The 17,362-nt window shown below is 49.0% G+C and overlaps 1 protein-coding gene across 2 annotated transcripts in view; it reads right to left on the reverse strand.

Annotated features, from left to right (window-relative positions):
* Positions 1-40: 40 nt before the first annotated feature.
* The window catches only part of RPTOR (regulatory associated protein of MTOR complex 1), a 178,123-nt gene continuing 160,801 nt past the window's right edge, over positions 41-17,362 (reverse strand). The window contains exons 29-34 of one of the 2 annotated variants that reach the window (XM_068151258.1): positions 13,108-13,214; positions 9,495-9,622; positions 9,324-9,410; positions 5,937-6,053; positions 4,953-5,082; positions 41-3,536 (exon numbers count right to left, since the gene is read on the reverse strand). In XM_068151258.1, coding sequence (XP_068007359.1) covers positions 3,468-3,536; positions 4,953-5,082; positions 5,937-6,053; positions 9,324-9,410; positions 9,495-9,622; positions 13,108-13,214 — 638 coding nt within the window. In that variant the 3' untranslated portion in view covers positions 41-3,467. The remainder of the gene's footprint in view (positions 3,537-4,952; positions 5,083-5,936; positions 6,054-9,323; positions 9,411-9,494; positions 9,623-13,107; positions 13,215-17,362) is intronic. The other variant, XM_068151257.1, reaches the window with a different exon arrangement.

Here is a 17,362-nt window from a genome sequence, read left to right on the forward strand (position 1 = left end):
TTGCTTTGCACCACGTCCCTCGTTATGGTCTTGCCTCTGGAGAAGGCAGCGTGGCCCTCTCGTGACCATGACGCTGAGCCGCAGCCAGGTCCCGGTGACAAACAGCAGAAATGAAACCTGTGTGGGAGAGGGTGCCCAGGGCCAGGGTCCCAGGGAGCCATGTGCCATTTCACCCCACCGGTGCCCAGGCGGATGCCCAGTGCTTCCATGACCATGACCCCAGGGGGCAGCAGGGACACGACCCACATCTTGGTGGCTTTGATGGTCATCCCGACAGCTCTTCCTACCCTCTGGTTCCAGCCAGGAGAGACTCCTTGCCCCACTGTGCTTTCACCAGTGGCCCCAGAACTGGAAGGTGTGATGCTGGTTGGCATTCAGTGTTCCAGCCACGACCTACCGGGACTGTACCGAGATTGGTCATGGTGCTGGTGAAAAGGACACCCTGGGCTGGGGACAGGGAGGGGACAGTGCTGTGAAGGCCACAATCACCACACCAGCTGGATTTGGGGCTCAGACCTACACACACCCCTCTCCGTAGAGCTGCAAAGGAGAAATGTTGAGCCTCGGCAGCGGTGACTTGGGCTTGGACGAGAGCCTTTCTGCCAGGGTCTCCACCTGCCACCAGCCTTTTCTCCACAGGGAAACTCCCCAGAGCCACCCCAGCTCTCACCTTGAACACAATTTGGTTCCTCTCCCTTCCCCACTTCTGTCCCAGGCAACTATCCTCAGGCTGGGAAGTGTTTCTGCATTTCTTTTTTATTAACCATTTATTTGTCATTGTTTTACTCTCACATTACAATCGTGTGGGGCTCGGGGGGGGGTTGGTTGGGTGTTTTTTTTTTGTTTCTTTCTTTTTTTTTTCCTTTCTTTTTTTTTTTTTTCTTTTAATATATATTTATTTTATTTATTTTTTTTTTTTAATTTTAATTTTTGTAAAATAAATAGAGATAAGTGAACTTTGAAGGTAGGATGCTCTCCAGAGTCCTTGGGTTCAACTTCCATGATTGAAATCTCTGCATCAGACCTGTGAAAATACAGCCCAGCCACACAAGCACACACTTAAGGATGAAAAGCTCAACAGGTCGAGTTAGTTAAAAACTCATCTCCTGGCCCTGGGGCGGGCTGGCTGGCGAGGAGCAGCAGCTTCCCCCACCACTCACCTCTGCACTGTGCCAGGTTTACCCTTGTTCCTCTCACAAATACACTGATAGAAGTTAAAAATCTACCGTGGGTTTTGTTGGTTTTGTTTCTGTAAGCTGTGTTAAGTTAATCAGTTAGGTGTAGATCCCAAACTCGGGCTCCACGCTTGCCAGCCCCTGGGCACAGGCAGGGTGGAGGAGCTGCATACCGCTGAGAGCAGCGCAGGAGCGGGCTGGGGAGAGGCACAGCTCTGTTAGGTCATAATTAACTTTTGGTAACTTCAAAGTGGACTTTTAGGTAGTTTTTCTCAAGTTTTAAAGCCTTTGATTCGTCGCCCTGTGAAGTGGCCCTCGGCCTCCCTGCTACAGGAGGGCACAGTGATGGTGCTCAGGGTAAGGACGCAGCACCCAACCTTCAGCATCTGCTCCACCTCCATGGTTCAAGGGCCCTCAGCACGGCCAGTATCCAGATGAGCATGCAGCACTTCACATTGGGATTCCCTGCAGTGAGTCTGGGACAGCCACCAGGCCACCTCCACAACCCCTGTGTGGCCTGGCTGTCTCTACACATATAGAAAACAGTTCTCTGGTGTATAAGGAGCAGTGACAGGTCAGACATGCTCCACGGGCGTCATGGCAGAGGTGAAGCTGCCACCAGCACAGGGAGAGAACATTTCTCACCCTTTCCCTCATCAGCATTTGCTTCAGTGTCAGTGCCATCACTAGCAGAGTTTGCTGGGGGCCTGCAGCCCCTGTGGTACTGGCTGGGAGAAAGAATAGGGACTTCTGGACTCAGCAGGTCTCCCTTTGTCACCACAGTGGTGTTTGCACAGTGCAAGTTCTGTTCTTGGCCAGCTAAATTGCCCCTCAATGGAGCCTGAAAGAAACCTGCCTTCTGGCTTTGCCTCCCCCTTCCCCACAGCTGTCTCCAGACCCATGGCAGATTTCCAGGGACTGAAACATTCATTAATCAGAAGGAAGGTGCAGAAGATGGAGCCGGCTTTCCCCTAGGCAGCTGGGTCAAAGCTGTTCTGCTCAAAGCAGGAGGCCCTGCTGCCTTCCCCCTCTTTAGTGATTCTCTTGTGCTCAGATCACATGTAGTTACACACCCAGTTCTGCAGAGACAACAGGCAAGCCACAGCCAGGTCCACACGGAGCATGCAGCTGCAGACACACAGCAGTAAGTGTGCAAATTCTCCTGACCATCACCTTGTTGAGTAGTAGCACATGGGAGCAAATGGAAGCCTGTGGCTTGAATCTGGAGCTTCTCTCACTGGCTGGGTAGAAAGCTCCTAGGCTGTCAGATGTGTTTGTGGAGTTCACCATGGGCAGAAGGACAATTGACTGCAGAAGTAACGGTGACTGAGATACCCCAAACCTCCCCACCAGCACCATGTGCATGTAGCAAGTGGTTACTGAGTGACTTGTTCCAGGCTTGTGGGGATGTTAGAGATGTTCCTTCTCTTTCTTCCCTCTTCTTCTTGTGTGTATGGTGGCATCCTGCCCTGCTCCTGTCATCTCCTCAAGGTTCCTGCCTCTCCTTGCCACCAAGTTGCCTTCTGTCTATGCTTCCACTGGAGAGGATGCTGCAGAGAGGATCAGGTTCATGCAGGGGAGACACTCTCCTGCTGGCCTTGCCCACACTTGGGCAGTGCAGAAGCACTCACATTGTTGTGCAGGTGGACAGCTCAGGTCTCGCTGCCCCATGGAGGAATCCCTGTCTGGCAGAGGCTAGGCAGCAGCTGGAGGGGTCCCGTGGTCTGGTTGAATGCATGGAGCTGTAGGTGAGTCCTGACTTCCTACACTCCAGCAAAACAAAGAAACAAAGACTAAACCAAGAAAGCCCTTTTCCAAGGGTATTGCCTCGTCCAGTCCCTTCAAGCTCAGGAGCCGTGTTTCTAACGGAGAAGCCAACCACTGGGAACAAAAAAGAAAAAGGTCCTTTTCTGTAGCTTTGAGAGGATACAGCTGGGGGGGGGGAAGAAAGAGGAAAAAAAGAGGAAAAAAAAAGGTAAAAAAAGAAAAAGAGAAAAAGGGAGAAAAGGAGAAAGGGGGAAAAAGAAAAAAGAAAGGAAAAAAAAACCAGAAAAAAAAAGAAGAAAAGGAAAAAGAGGGGGAAAAAAGGAAAAAAGGAAGAACAAAGGAGATTGTCTCTCTTCCCCTTGTCAAAATCATCAGTAGCTAAGTCAGAACAAAACTGTTCAAGTTATGGGTTGCAGCAGCAGCCAACACTAAACATTCAAGTCGATGATTTCACTATGTACACGGTGGGTGAGACACAGCCCTGCCCGCTGGGACGCCCTGCTCCACTGCCACTGCCACCGGCCGTTATCTGATCCTCTTCTCCACCGAGTACACCGAGATGTAGTAGTCGTTGCTCCCAACTGCCAGGTGAGGCTGTGGAAAGAGCACAGAGGGGAGGTGAGCGGCCGGGTGTCAGGCAGCGAGGGGGGAGGCGCACCCCCGGCCGACATTTAGCCCAGGAACACCCAGGTGCTCCCAAGCTCTGAAGCGCATCTGCCAACGCAGCTCTGACGGCAGTGCTGCCAGCACCTCCCTCGTCCCAGCGAGTTATAGACCCATTTCAGCCAGAGGGGAAAGAAATTATGGTGACTATTAGTTGCCAACTGCTAACATAATTTTTCTAAACGACCGCAAAGCTGCTGGTTAGGAACCGGCCCGGACTGAAAATTAGCATTGCCTCCAGTGAGAGGCCCAGAACAATCCCAGCCATGGAGACCTGGGCTGGACAGGGCTTGGTTGGTTTGCTTATTGAAAAGAGCAAAACATTTGTAATGTTTAGCCCCTTCTGTCCCCATCCCCCAGCCTGCAGGACAGCGAAAAATCACTCTTTTAACTTCTGCAAACCTGAGGAGCTGAGCTTGCCTTTAACCTCGCTGTCTTCAGCATGCTCTCCCTCCCTCTCCTCCCTTTGTCATTCCCATTACATATTAAATATTTGTGTTCTGATCTGCAGGTTTCTAAAATAACTCTCTCTCTAAATGCCTTCTTTAACCTCCTCCTGCTTCTCCTGTCCCTTCACGTCGTTTTTCTCAAGCTTTCAATCTCCTTCATTTATTCTCCTCTCTGGGTGAGCACAAGTCCATAAAGCAGATGGGCACCTGCCTCCTAATTAAGTAGGAACCAGATCCTGCCTCTAACAGCTACTGCAGAGCCACCTCAGCTGTGACATATTCCAACATGTCCTTTCTCCTCTGATTCATTCTAGACTTCAGCAGCTTATGCCTTTAATTTCTGCAGGTCTCTCCTTTTTTTTCTGACGTGCGGTTTTTCAGCATCAGGTCTTCCTAAAGCCTGACGTAAGGTGCTGTAAAAGCAGCCCCAGGGACACGAGGGTGAGCCCACCAACTGCAAGAGGAGGCAGGGAATAAATAAGCACATCAAATTTTGTGTGCTGGGAAGTGAGAGGCTGCACCTCTCCACTCAGCTCCAGGCACACTCAGCTTGGACAACTGCTGTGGCAAGAGCCAGGGAGCTGAGCCAGGCTGCAGGCCCAGAGAGATGGGGAGGAATGTGGAACAGTATATCAAATTGATCTGCAAGTTAAAAAGGCTTAGCTGGTGGGAGCCCTGTTCTAGTCTCAAGTGCACACCACAAACTGGCAGCACCACCAGTGTGGTCATCAGGGATGCCTGGAGGACAAGCACTGAGGACCTGGGCAGAGTCAGGCTCAAAGCATCCTCAGAAAGTATGGCTGGGCAGCACCTTGCAGTGCTAGAGGAGTCTCTGTGCCCTTCCCTCTTCCATTAACTAAGAAACACAAGTTCCAAAATCCAAAGAGATAATACAGACCCAGTGAGGATGGAAAGCCAGGCAGCTGATGGCTCCAACTCTTTGTCCCATGAAACCATCATAGTATTTGATATTGTTGATCAGCTCCCCATTCCCATTGTAGATTGCAGTGAACTGGTTCATTGAGCCACTGGAAGGGAACCAAGAGAACATGAGGCCACCCAGAATGGTGTGGGATCAACAGCACTGTTGCCTACAGCCCTCTTTCCCAGCTGAAATGTTCATGAAACCAGTGTGCCATGAGGTCCTGAAAGCGGGGAGACTGACTTCAACTGTACCACGGCAACCACAGTGCAGAGACTTCCAGAAGGGCTGGAACCAGAGGCACCTCCTACACTGAGATGGGGTAATGTGGGGAGCTGATGCACACATGCACTGGGAGCAGGTCCCCCAACCATCCCTGTCAGATGGCTGTGGAGCAGTTGCTGGTCCCCACTCAGAGCCCCAAAATATAAATGTTGACTTTGAACCAGGATCTGACATGGGGGTGTGAGACCCTCCACCATTCACTGCCAGTCACCAGTGCAAAGGCCTCACTAATGTATGCAGCAGATATCATTCCTGAGCTGCAAACATGGGAAAGAAGCTACAACAAAACCCAAACCCCAACCAAACCCCATGAAAGATGTCTGCAGAGATGAACTGGCCTCTCTGTTCACCCTAGGGATCACAGAATCCCAGCATGGTGGGGGCTGGAAGTGACCTCTGGAGATCATCTAGTCCAATTCTCCTGCTTAAAGGAGGGTAACCCACAGCAGGTTTCTCAGGACTGTTCAGGTGGGTTTGGAATCTCTCCAGAGAAGGAGCCTCTCTGGGCAGCCTGCTCCAGTGCTCTGCCATCCTCAAAGTGAAGAAGCTTTTACTTGTGTTTCAGCGGAACTTCCTGTGCTCTACTTTGTGACTGCTGCCCCTTGCCCTATCACTTGCCCACCACTGAAAAGAGGCTGTCCCCTGATGGATACAAGAGATGAAACAAGAACTTACCATGCAAAGAGGTTGGCTTGTGGGTGAATGTCAAGGGCTGTCAGCCCTTTGACTATCTGAAGGACCTTCATGGACTCTGGCATCCGGGGGTCAAAGAACCGCACATCTCCGTTCACACTGCCAACACACACAAGTTTCACAACGTCAGGCTGTTCCCAAACTGGATTCTAAATCCCAGGGAATGGAGCTGTATGCCTGCCTGTGGGCTCAGCACCTCGACCAGAAAAGGAGGACTGAGGAGACACACGCCCTCCCCTTCTCCACCAGCATGGCTGAATTCCCACCAGTGCCACTCAGAGTTGGTACCAACCACAAGACATTAAGAGCTGTGCAAACAGCTCTGCCTCTGCCCTCAGGGGTGATCCATTATTACTTTTATTGCTTCCAGCTCGTCAAGGCTGTAAGAGCCTTTAGTGTTGTGTCATACTCAATACACTGAGCTGCATGTCAGACCCCAATTCCTGCTCCTGCTCACACTAGGAAATTGTATTAGAAGGCTCTAACCAGATGGGATCTGCTGGTACCATCCATTACACCAAATGTGGACACAGATGCACAAGTCCTGGCTGTCCAAAGTACTCTGGGACCGGGCATAAGAGAGCCTGCCAATGCTCAGGCCATGTGTCAGTCCTGCTAATGGCTTCATCAGGGGATACAGGATGAGGAAAGCAAGAGTGGTGGAGGCAAGATGCTGTGCTTGGTACATCAAGCACCTTTCAAACAGAAAGGATTTCATGTTGTTAAGTGACACCTCTGAAATGCATCAGGAGAATCACAGCTGCTAGAAGTGAAGAAGGTGAATCTTCTCCTACTGGAACTGAGGACTGAAGGTGCTGCTATGGTACATCTGCTCTTCTGAGCTGCTGGTGGACTCATGTGCAGGAAGACAAACAAAGTCTCTCATGGAAATCAACTTCAAACTCAACTCATCAGACCTTATTCTGCTGGCAGCAGAAGTCAGGCTTTTGGCACCCAGGGAGATGGTGGAGTCATCATCCCTGGAGGTGTTCAAGAAACGTGTGGACATGGCACTTTGCGATGTGGTGATGGCAGGCCAATGGTTGGACTTGATAGAATAGAATAGAACAGAACAGAATAGAATAGACCAGGTTGGAAGAGACCTTTGAGATCATCGTGTCCAACCTATCATCCAACACCGTCTAATCAACTAAACCTTGGCACCAAGCACCCCATCAAGTCTCCTCCTAAACACCTCCAGTGATGGTGACTCCACCACCTCCCCAGGCAGCCCATTCCAATGGGCAATCACTCTCTCTATGAAGAATTTCTTCCTAACATCCAGTCTACACCTCCCTCGGTGCAGCTTGAGACTGTGTCCTCTTGTTCTGGTGCTGGTTGCCTGGGAGAAGAGACCAACCCCCACCTGGCTACAACCTTCCTTCAGGTAGTTTTAGACAGCAATAAGGTCTCCCCTGAGCCTCCTCTTCTCCAGGCTAAGCAATCCCAGCTCCCTCAGTCTCTTCTCATAGGGCTTGTGCTCCAACCCCCTCACCAGCTTTGTTGCCCTTCTCTGGACACCTTCCAGCAAGTCAACATCTTCCCTAAACTGAGGGGCCCTGAAGTGGACACAAGACTCAAGGTGTGGCCTAACCAGTGTGGTGTACAGGGGAAGAATGACCTCCCTGGTCCTGCTGGCCACACTGTTCCTGATGCAGGGCAGGATGCCATTGGCCTTCTTGGCTGCCTGGGCACACTGCTGGTTCATATTCAGCCTACTCTCAACCAGTACCTCTGGGTCCCTGAGATCCTTTCCAACCAAAACAGTTCACACTGCCAACACACAAGTTTCACAACGTTAAGGACAACAAAGGCAAAAGCAGTGTATTGCTTTCAGTTTCCTTACCTCTAGAATACCTAACACTGACCAGAATGATTACTTGTGTCATCAGAAGAAGCTGCATCTCCAGTTGTCACATCATTAAATTCAAGATGGCTCTGAATGTATTGGAAGGCCATGCAAGAGCTTTGACATGGAAGTGAGGTTCTGTGCTGAGGGACTGCACCAGAAAACACACCCCAGCTGAACAACAGCAGGCCACAAGAAGTCATCAGCAGCTCAGCTACTAATCCAGGGTATTCAGAAAGTGTTTAGGACCTTTCCTGGCACTGTTGTCAGCCTGACAGAAGCAGAGCTGCAGGGTAATGAGTGGTGGCATGAGCACATGGATCAGCATCTTGTGGTGAAACAGCACCGGGCAATGGAGAGCCAGGACCCAGCTCAGGCACCAGACCTGTGCTACCAACTCCTGCCTCTGGTCCAGAGAAGTTCTGCTGAGGTTCAAGGAACTGTCCCACAAGCAACACAACATCTTCAAGGTTTTCAGGAAACAGCTAGGCTAAGACCTTGCTACGTCCTAATGTTTTTCTTGGATCTTGCTGTCAGCTGAACATGAGAGTGAGGTGGGAGACACAGAGCTAGGTGGATTGTCTCAACAAACTGAGTCCCTTGGGGATGAAATCACACCTGCCTTTTGAAGCACAACATTGCCTCATACCTCCTCAATCTGGAGAGAAAGCATCATGTGCTGGAAATGGCTCTGAGGAGATGGGAGAAAAAGAGCCTTCAGAGCCAGGCTGGCCAAGCACACAGGCCTGACCCCTGGGATTGTTGAAGGAGATTACAGAAAGGAAGATTAAAAACTCTAATATGTGAGCTCGACAAATCTGGCAGCTGCATCACATAATCCCCTTTCTGAAAATCTTAATACATTTTTGCTGGCCCATCCCCCCCCCCCAGGAATGTTCAGAATCCCAGAAAATTGTTTTGTTTCCATTTTGTAATCAAGAAAAAGAGCCTCTTTATGTGCACACAGTGGCTTTGTGACAATAAATTATATTCTGCTGTTCCTTAATGGCCAAATAAGTATATGCTGCTCTCTCCACAGTATTTACCAGACAGCAGAAATGGATTTATGTGTAGAAAATTGCTAGACAGCAAAGTAATCCTGCATAGCAATATGCCCAACAGATGCAACATCAACCTTTCTTCTCATGTTCCCTCGCAAATGACCCTCCAGAGATGTTGGCAATCAAGAACAACCACCCTAAGACACACTATATCTAGCTTAGGTTTCTGGTTCACTTGATTCCTCCCTCACATGCCTCGTGATAGTGATTTCAGCAAAGATGCCTCCTTGTTTACTCTCAAGCCACACTCGACAGGCTTCCAAAGAAAGCTTCACATTTCTGTCTGCCTTCCCTCCACCAAGTATGGAGCAGGACTTCATTACTGAAGCAAATGTCACACTAAAGAGCTTTACCCTCTGAGCTCTTGAAATACCATAGGCAGAATTTAAACAGAAAACCAAACTGTGTATAAGAAAAAAAAAACAACAACCACATCTCAAATAGTAAACCCTTTCCTACCTGACACTCATGATGTTGCCTTCAGGATGCTTCTGCAAGTAGGCTTTCACCACCCAGGCTGTGTGCTCTCGGTAGGTCATGACACGGCTGGAGAACAAGCAGAGAAATGTTTTGAAGGGGAGGAGTAGGAGGACACATGAGGATCCAAGCCTGGGAAGGGCAGGGAGTTACCATTCACTCAGAGCCATCCTCCTGTCAAAGACACGAATGGAGCCATCACCCAGCCCTGCCACGATGAGCGAGCGATGAGAGTCACATGAGAGGCTGGTGACACAGCTGTCAGCTCCAGTGGGGATATCCTGAGGAGAGAGCACACCAACACCAAGCTGAGACCATGACTTGTCTTCAAATCACTACAGTCCAGGTCCTAAACTAGATGGACCCACTGGCCCCTCCCTCTTCCCTTCCCTATCCTGTAAATTGCTCCCAAACTAAACCAGGATTTCCACTGGGCACTCAGAACGCTGAGACACTGTGTCACTGTGGAGTCTTCCACCAGGTTCTCTTGATGCGGCCAGGAATGAGGAGGTGGTGACCCTGGAGATGACAGTTAATGCTGCTGCCATGTGTCTGAGCCACAAATCCCACAGTTCAACCCACAGAGCCAGGTCCCAGTTGTTTTAAAGGTGAATCTTTTACAGCATTCTTTTGTTCAGTAATGCATCCAGGTGATGCAGACATGCTTCCCTTCTTCAGGTGATGGGGAGGCAGCTCTGATGCTCTTCAACAACACCCAAGTGGACACAGGAGCTTCAGGCACACATTCCAGGAAAAAAAAAAACAACTTTTGTGACCAATTCAGCTTTCTAAACCCAAAGCCAAGGTCTGTTTTGGGAAGGAGCTGACATTATTCTCTAGTAAGAACATCTAATGAGTTAAAAGAAATGGCCAGGAGTCCAGAAACCACCTTTGTTGTGTACAAGTTGTAAATGCCATTGGAATGACAGGAGGGGCCAGTATGTCTGGAGAAGTAGCATGTCAAATACACCTGTAGAAGGCAGAAACTCCTCCTGTTGTATGTAACAGCACCTATAAACCCAAACACACAGCATGCTGCAGGTAATCCCCACACAAAAGAAGGTCCAACAGAGCTGTAAGGTATTAGGTACAAAGCTGTAAAGTGTTGCCCCTTTTTGTGCAGGGGATCAACACCCAAATCAAGTTCTGGGAAGTTATTTTCTAGGAAGTTATGTAAATGATTCTTGTAAAAGAAGTTTGTTTTTTCCTTCCTTTGTCTGTACCAGACCAAAACCACAGCTGGTCCCCTGAAAACAATGAAATAATTTTACTGGAATGCATTTCCCTCTAGCCAGGATGGCTCTAGTTGTCCTCAATGAAGGCCATCTCTTGCAGTTTCCTCTAATGTTTTAAATTCCCTTTCTTCAAACACTTCCCTTCACCATTAGGGTCATTGCTACACCTCTGCAGAGCCTCCCTGGCTGCTGCAAATGGGCCAGACTGCGTAGATTATGCTTGGACTGTGTGAGTAACAACCTTCCTCTTCCTTGAAGGCAGGTGGTGATAGGGGCAATAGTTTAGAGCTAGGGCAGGCAGATTTAGATTGGACATGAGGAGGAAGTTCTTTATTATGTGGGTGGTGAGACAATGGAATGGGTTGCCCAGAGAAGTTGTGGACACCTCATCCCTGGAAGTGATTAAGACCAGGCTGGATGAGGTTTTGAGTAGTGGGAGGTGTCTGTGACCATGGCAGGGGGATTTGAACTAGATGATCTTAAAGGTCCTTTCCAACTCAAGCCATTCTATGATTCTTCAGGTGATGGGCAGGCAGCTCTGATGCGCTTCAACAACATCCAAGTGGACACAGGAGCTTCAGACACACAACAAGCTGCCCAGCTACAACACAGCACCAGAGAATCACTTACACAAGAGAAAGCAAGCCATTGCTGGGTCACCTATCAGTCCCTGCTTTAGGACATAGGACAAGCAGACCCAGGTTTATCTAATTAGATTCCAGACACTTTGTGTACTGAAAAAATGACAGAGAAGAAGTTTGGAGCTTGCAAGGACAGCCGTGCTGGGAACATGGTGTGGCTCCAACTCCCTTCCCCTTCTTCCTTGCTGTAAGCTAAAGAATTGTTTGTTAAAATATCTATGGCTGCTGTGAGGAAAAATATTTTCAATTAGAACAGGTGAAAAAAAGGAAGCAGCACTGGCAAAGTAGGGTATCAATCAGGAGGCATTAGCTAATTCCACACTTCAGTCCTATTTCTGCTTCTGTGCACATTCACCTTTCCCAGCTGCTCTTCACAGCTGCAGCAGCTGCTGGCTGGAGGCACCAACCTCCAGGGCTGTTCTCAGCAGCTCCTCCACTGAAAGCCAGCTCCTGCCTTTGAAGCAGGAACAATCAGCAGAAGTGAAAATGAAGGACTTGCTTCCCTCAGCTACAGCCCAAACACTTCCAAAGGTACACTTTTTTGAAGTTCAAAGAGTGGGAAGGCACCTTTATTAGTTGGGATTACACAGCTCTGCTGCTCTTTGTGCTGAATTTCACTTTTCTGGGGCTACTGAGTCAGGAAGTTTCAATCACTTGAATTTCCACCCAACCAGTCTTTGCAATTAAAAGAGAAACAACATTTTTCTAAAGATACTTTTAAGGATGCTTCCAGTGCAATCATTAATCATCACAATCTTAAAGATTTTCACCTCCTGAATTTTGCTGTGCCCTGATTTACATAGCAAAAACAAAACGTAGAAGGAACTGAGATTAACATAGGCTTAATTATCCTGCATTGCGGGGTCAAAGTACTGTAATTAATGTTCATTGAAGGGTAATTAATTTCTAGAAGCTTTGAAAACCAGGGTGTTTCTTTTTTGTTTTGTTTTGTTTTTTCTCTTTTGTAATCCAGCATGGTGACTCCATTCTCACAGACCAGCTGCTTCTCTTGATTTCTTTGGAACTTGCACCTGACTCTGACTGACAGCGGCGCTTGCAGTGCCTCTGCCCCATCCCACTACACAGGAAGTTATGAACAACTGCAGTATGGCTCTGGCACTGCTTCATTGCAGAAGTGAGCTGTGAACACCCTGGGGTGCCCAGTGCTGGGTCTGCAGAGCTCTGCAGAGAACCTCTGACAGAGCTGCAGCAGGCTCACAGGGATCTCTATCCTTTGATACCAGGGGCCAGACAGCACCGAGCAAACTTCTGATCTGCGTGAGCCTGGTCTAAGCTGGCAACAATTCTGCTGGCTGTAGGTGACCTGAGCATGGTGAGGAAATGCTCCTGTTTCTGTCCTGGTGAGCATGAAGGGCCTGGCTCAGGAGGGGGCTGAGCAGGGATGTAATTGCTCCTTGTGTGGAGGTAGCTATCCTGAAACAGACCTGTGGCTGGCAGGCACATGACAGTGCTGCTCTATAGTGAGCTCTGTGCGCATCCTGGAGAAGCAAAGCTGAAGTCCAAATGCTCTGCCACTGACCCCCCTCACCACTACATTTCCTCAAGAATTTCTATACTATTTCAGGTACATGCTAATAGGAAGCATCACCTGCATCCCAGTGCCTGCTCCTGGATTCCACAGCCTCAGCTTTCCCAAACACTGCTGCACACTGCCTGCAGTCACAGCAGGAGCTTGCAGGAAAGCCCTGACACACTCAGTACCTATGTCTGTATTTTTATTTATCTTCTAACATGACTCTGAGGCAGGCAAGCAAGAACTTCAGAACACATCAGCTCTCCACAGACAAATCTTGAATGCTTTGGCTGTGCATGGGGTAACCCATGGCACAGGATGGGAAAAGAGGAATGGGACAGACACACAGATGTTACCTGTACTTTCATTTCCCGGTCTGTGTCCCAGATCCTGATTATCCTCACATCTCCTGATGTCATCAGGAGCCCAGTTTCTTGTTCCCAGTCGACCACCATTCCTGCTCCTAAGATAAAACACAGGCAGGGTGTGCAATTTACTCTTTGCATCGGCACAGGCAGAGCCGCGCTAATTACGAGCAGCAGCTTCACAAGCTCAGGCTGCAGAAACTAGTGGTACTAGAGGAAATTTGAAATTACAGCCACACACCCCCACACATCCTCCAAAGGGAACCAGATCAGCTGGGTCTGGATTTGAGTTCAAAAGACAGCTTTGATCGCCCCTGGTCTAGCGTAGAAAAGCCGAGGTGCGGATGGCCCCGCAGGCAGGTGAATGCGGCCACATGGGGACCTTGCCGAGCTGCTGGGGACTTCCAAAGGGAATCTGTACTAAAGGATCCTCCTCTTCCTGAGAGCACAGGATAAACAGTGGCTGAAGGAGACTAAACCAGTGACACCTCACACAGCCAGACCCCAGAGCATCTGGATTAGCGGGATTCCTCATTCTAACAGAAACAGGTGCCTAGGGGGAGGTGTTTCTAAACAGGGAATAGCAAAGTCACTGCTGCAAGAGATTGAATTAAACAGCTTGGTAGGAGTGAAACCCAATTTGCAACACAGACAGATAAGGAGGGAACACTCTGCAATTACACCAGCTAAAATACGTGTATGAGAGCTTTTGCTACTTAGCTTTGAGGGCATAAACGGATTGTTTACAAAGGCTTGTAGGATGAGGGGCAATGGTTTTGAAATTAGAGAAGAGCAGATTTAGATTGGTTGTTAGGAACAAGTTCTTCACTGTGAGGGTGGTACAATGCTGCAACAGATTGCCCAGGGAAGTAGCTGAGGGACCATCCCTAGAAATATTCAAGGTCAGGCTTGACAAGGCTCTGGGCAACCTGATCTGGTGGAAGATGTCCCTGTTCGCTGCAGGGGGGTCTGGACTATATGACCTTTGGAGGTCCCTTCCAACCTAAACCATTCTATGATTCTATGATTGCTTAGGTGAAGTTCAGGAAAGCATCCCATTCATGCAGTAGGAGAACTACAGGGGATTTCCTGTCCCCCAAGCACCTGTTGTAGGCACCTGCTTACAGACAGGTTGGCAAACTGTGGGAACTCATGAACTTTGCTGGTATGACAATTTCCAGAGAAGAGTAAGTGAATGTCATGGTTTGAAATTAGAGAAGAGTAGATTTGGATTGGATGTTAGGAAAATGTTCTTTACAATGAGGATGGTTGAGGACTGGACAGGTTGCCCAGAGGCTGATGCCCCATCCCTGGAGATAATCAAAGTGAGGCTCGATGGGGCTCTGTGTGACCTGATCTAGCTAAGGATGTCCCTGCTGACTGCAGGGGGTTTGGACTAGATGATCTTTAGAGGTCCCTTCCAACCAGGCTGATTCTATGATTCTGTGTCTCCTCCTTTCCCAGCTGGGGGAATAAGATGTCCCAGAGCCATGGAGCGAGCTGGCTCTCCTAAGTGCAGAGCACACAAGTATCAGAACCTGGGGAATAGCTGGCAATGAAGCTCCTGACTTGCAGGGGGAAATCTCGGAGGAACAGCTCCTGTGCAGTTAATTAGAAGGGACTTCTCTGTACCTGTGAGCTGCCTCCACAGCACAGAAATGCTTTGCTTAAAGCAGAGAGCTGTACACCAATTATCATCTGCTTCTTTATGCTGCAAAGGCTGACCAGCCACAGATCTATGGATTTTCCAGGGAGACTCTCACTCAATACATTAAAAACACAAATCAAGAACACCCTACATGAGGGAATCTGACAATGATCTGGATTTTGTGGCTTTTTTTCACCTCCTCAGGCAGGGATCTCCCTTCAGCAGAGGCAGCAGCGCTGCCTTGCAGAACAGCAGTTCATCCTCTCATCCATGCCAAACGGACTCTGGTGCTGAGAAATGTTTTATAACCACATGAACCCAGCATCAGAAAGCACTCTGCAATGCACCAGGACTGCAGGCTCCTGCTCCCAGCCATTCAGAGTTGCCTACAGTGAGGTTCCTGTATTTCCACTCCACAACTTGCTTGTCCAGAAGGTACAAATGTGGATTTGTCTCAATTTCCTGCTAGGAATTAGCCCCAGGAGGAAATTTAAACCTAGCTCAATGTGCTCTTTGTCACCAGAGTGACAAAGGCAGTGACCACCTGGACTGCCAGTGATCACCTGCCTTAGGTGACGCTGCTTTGGCAGGGGAGCTGGACTTGGTGGTCTCTCCAGAGGTTCCTTCCAACCCCTACTATTCTGTGATTCTATGATGAGTACTTTTCACCTGACCAAACACCTGTCCAGGGCACAGAGGAAACAACAGAGACATCCTAGGAACACCAAGTTTGCTTCAAAGAAGACAAAACGACCTGGGTTTGCACAGACCCAGCTAAAACATGTTGCCCACCTCCCCAGGTAAGCATTGCACCCCAGCCCTTTTCTGATCTTGCTGCTAAGAAGATTAGCGACGTTCATTGACAGTTTGTCATCTTCCTGCAGGAAATTCAGGACTCTGGGCTAAGCTGAGAGCTTGCATCTTTATCTTTGAGAGTCAAATTGATTGTTACTTCAGATTGCCTGGCAGCTCGGAGGGCTGCTAGAGATCCGAGGCAAACAAGCAGGCAGTGATTTAGATGATAAACATCACTGAAGTGTTTTCATTTGTCATCTTGTTTATGGCCCATATGACAAGCTAAACCTGGCAGGCCCAGACAGATATTGCCATTTCCATCACTGATGGAGTTAAGCAGGCAATGTGCTCTTACGCAGTGTTAAAGCTCCCAATTTTCCAGTTACATTTCCCAGTTTCCAGACAATGTTTTTCTTCAGTCTGATTGGTAGCAACTCCCCAGCCTGCTGTGGTTCTAGGAGTCTTTTCTGTGGAGGAGGGTGGAGATGGTGAATTCCCAGTGCTGACTGGTGGGTTTGGTGCTAATCTTGGTGGATCTGAGAGGAGTTCAAGCACTGAGGATAGCCTTCGAGGTCATCTGGGTGGTCAGGGAAAGCTTCACTGAGGGAAAAAGCTTCAGGAGGGTTTCACTTTATGTCAAATGGCACAGAGAGCTCCCATGAGGATAACCAGAGAGAAAGGACAAGGGTTCACCCCAAACCAGGAGCTGACAGAGCCCGTAGGTGGAAGGAAAGGAGGATGATAAGGCTGGTCTATGGTGAGCTTCATAAGCAGCCAATGCTTATACAACCTGAACAGCTCACCTAAGTGATAACCTCTGCTCTCTGGAAGAGGCAAGTGCAGCCTTTTGATCATCTCATAACAAAGGATCTTCCCTTTCCTACATCAGCCTTGTTATTCCCTCCAGAAATGCTGAAATACCATTTCTGCTGCTTCTGATGCCCAGCACTGGTGTGTGCACTGGGCAGTGTCAGAGCACAGGATGCTCATACTGCACCTCACAATGCAGGCAGCAGAAATAACAGAGTGTTTGCCACAGCTGAGGAGAAATCCTGGCACCTTCCCGCTGGGAGACAGAGCCAGCTCCATCTGCAGCCCAGGATGGTGGTGGGTCCTGGCTAAAGAGTCATGCCTGTGCTTAGCACCAGTCCTGGGCTGAGAGTCTGCTCCTACTGCAGCCCAGATGATGTCCGGACAGAGACGGGTGAAGGGAAGGTAACCCTGGGATGGGACTGGGAATGCTGAACCAGAATCCCAATGTGTCTGGAAAGAAAAAAAGCCTTTGTACATAAATTTAAATTGTTTGCTAGCAGGTAACTGGGAAGGAAGGCTCCTCTGACTGTGAAATGTTCAGTTCAAAGAGAACACTCCCAGTATAAAGCGAGACATAAATAGCTGAACTATTTCCATCTACGAGAAAACATTTCCATGGTGTAAATGACACAGCACTGGCTTGTCTTTAGAGGTTACATTTCCAGTATTTTGGGATGAGAAGCAAACGTGGGACTTAACACTAATTGTCATTTCCTTTTTAATTATCAGAGGTCCTTCTCCAGGATGTTACTACTGAGCCTGCACTTCACCTGCTGGGTTTTGGCTCCTGTGTCTGGCATCAAAGGTGCTTCTCACCCTCACTCTGGCAAGGTGGTATTGTACTCTGCACACCTCTGAGATCTCAGCTCCTGGCTTCAGCCACGTGGCCAGGCTTTGCATTACCAACCACCCTACTTCCGCACTGCCACCTCCTTACGGACAGAGAGTGAGCGGGGGCGATGCCGTGACGCCAAAGCAAGCATCCGACAA

The sequence above is a fragment of the Melanerpes formicivorus genome, unplaced genomic scaffold, assembly GCF_026170545.1.
Source record: "Melanerpes formicivorus ecotype bairdi unplaced genomic scaffold, bMelFor1.0.p_v2 SCAF_21, whole genome shotgun sequence".
NCBI classification, from domain to species: domain Eukaryota; kingdom Metazoa; phylum Chordata; class Aves; order Piciformes; family Picidae; genus Melanerpes; species Melanerpes formicivorus.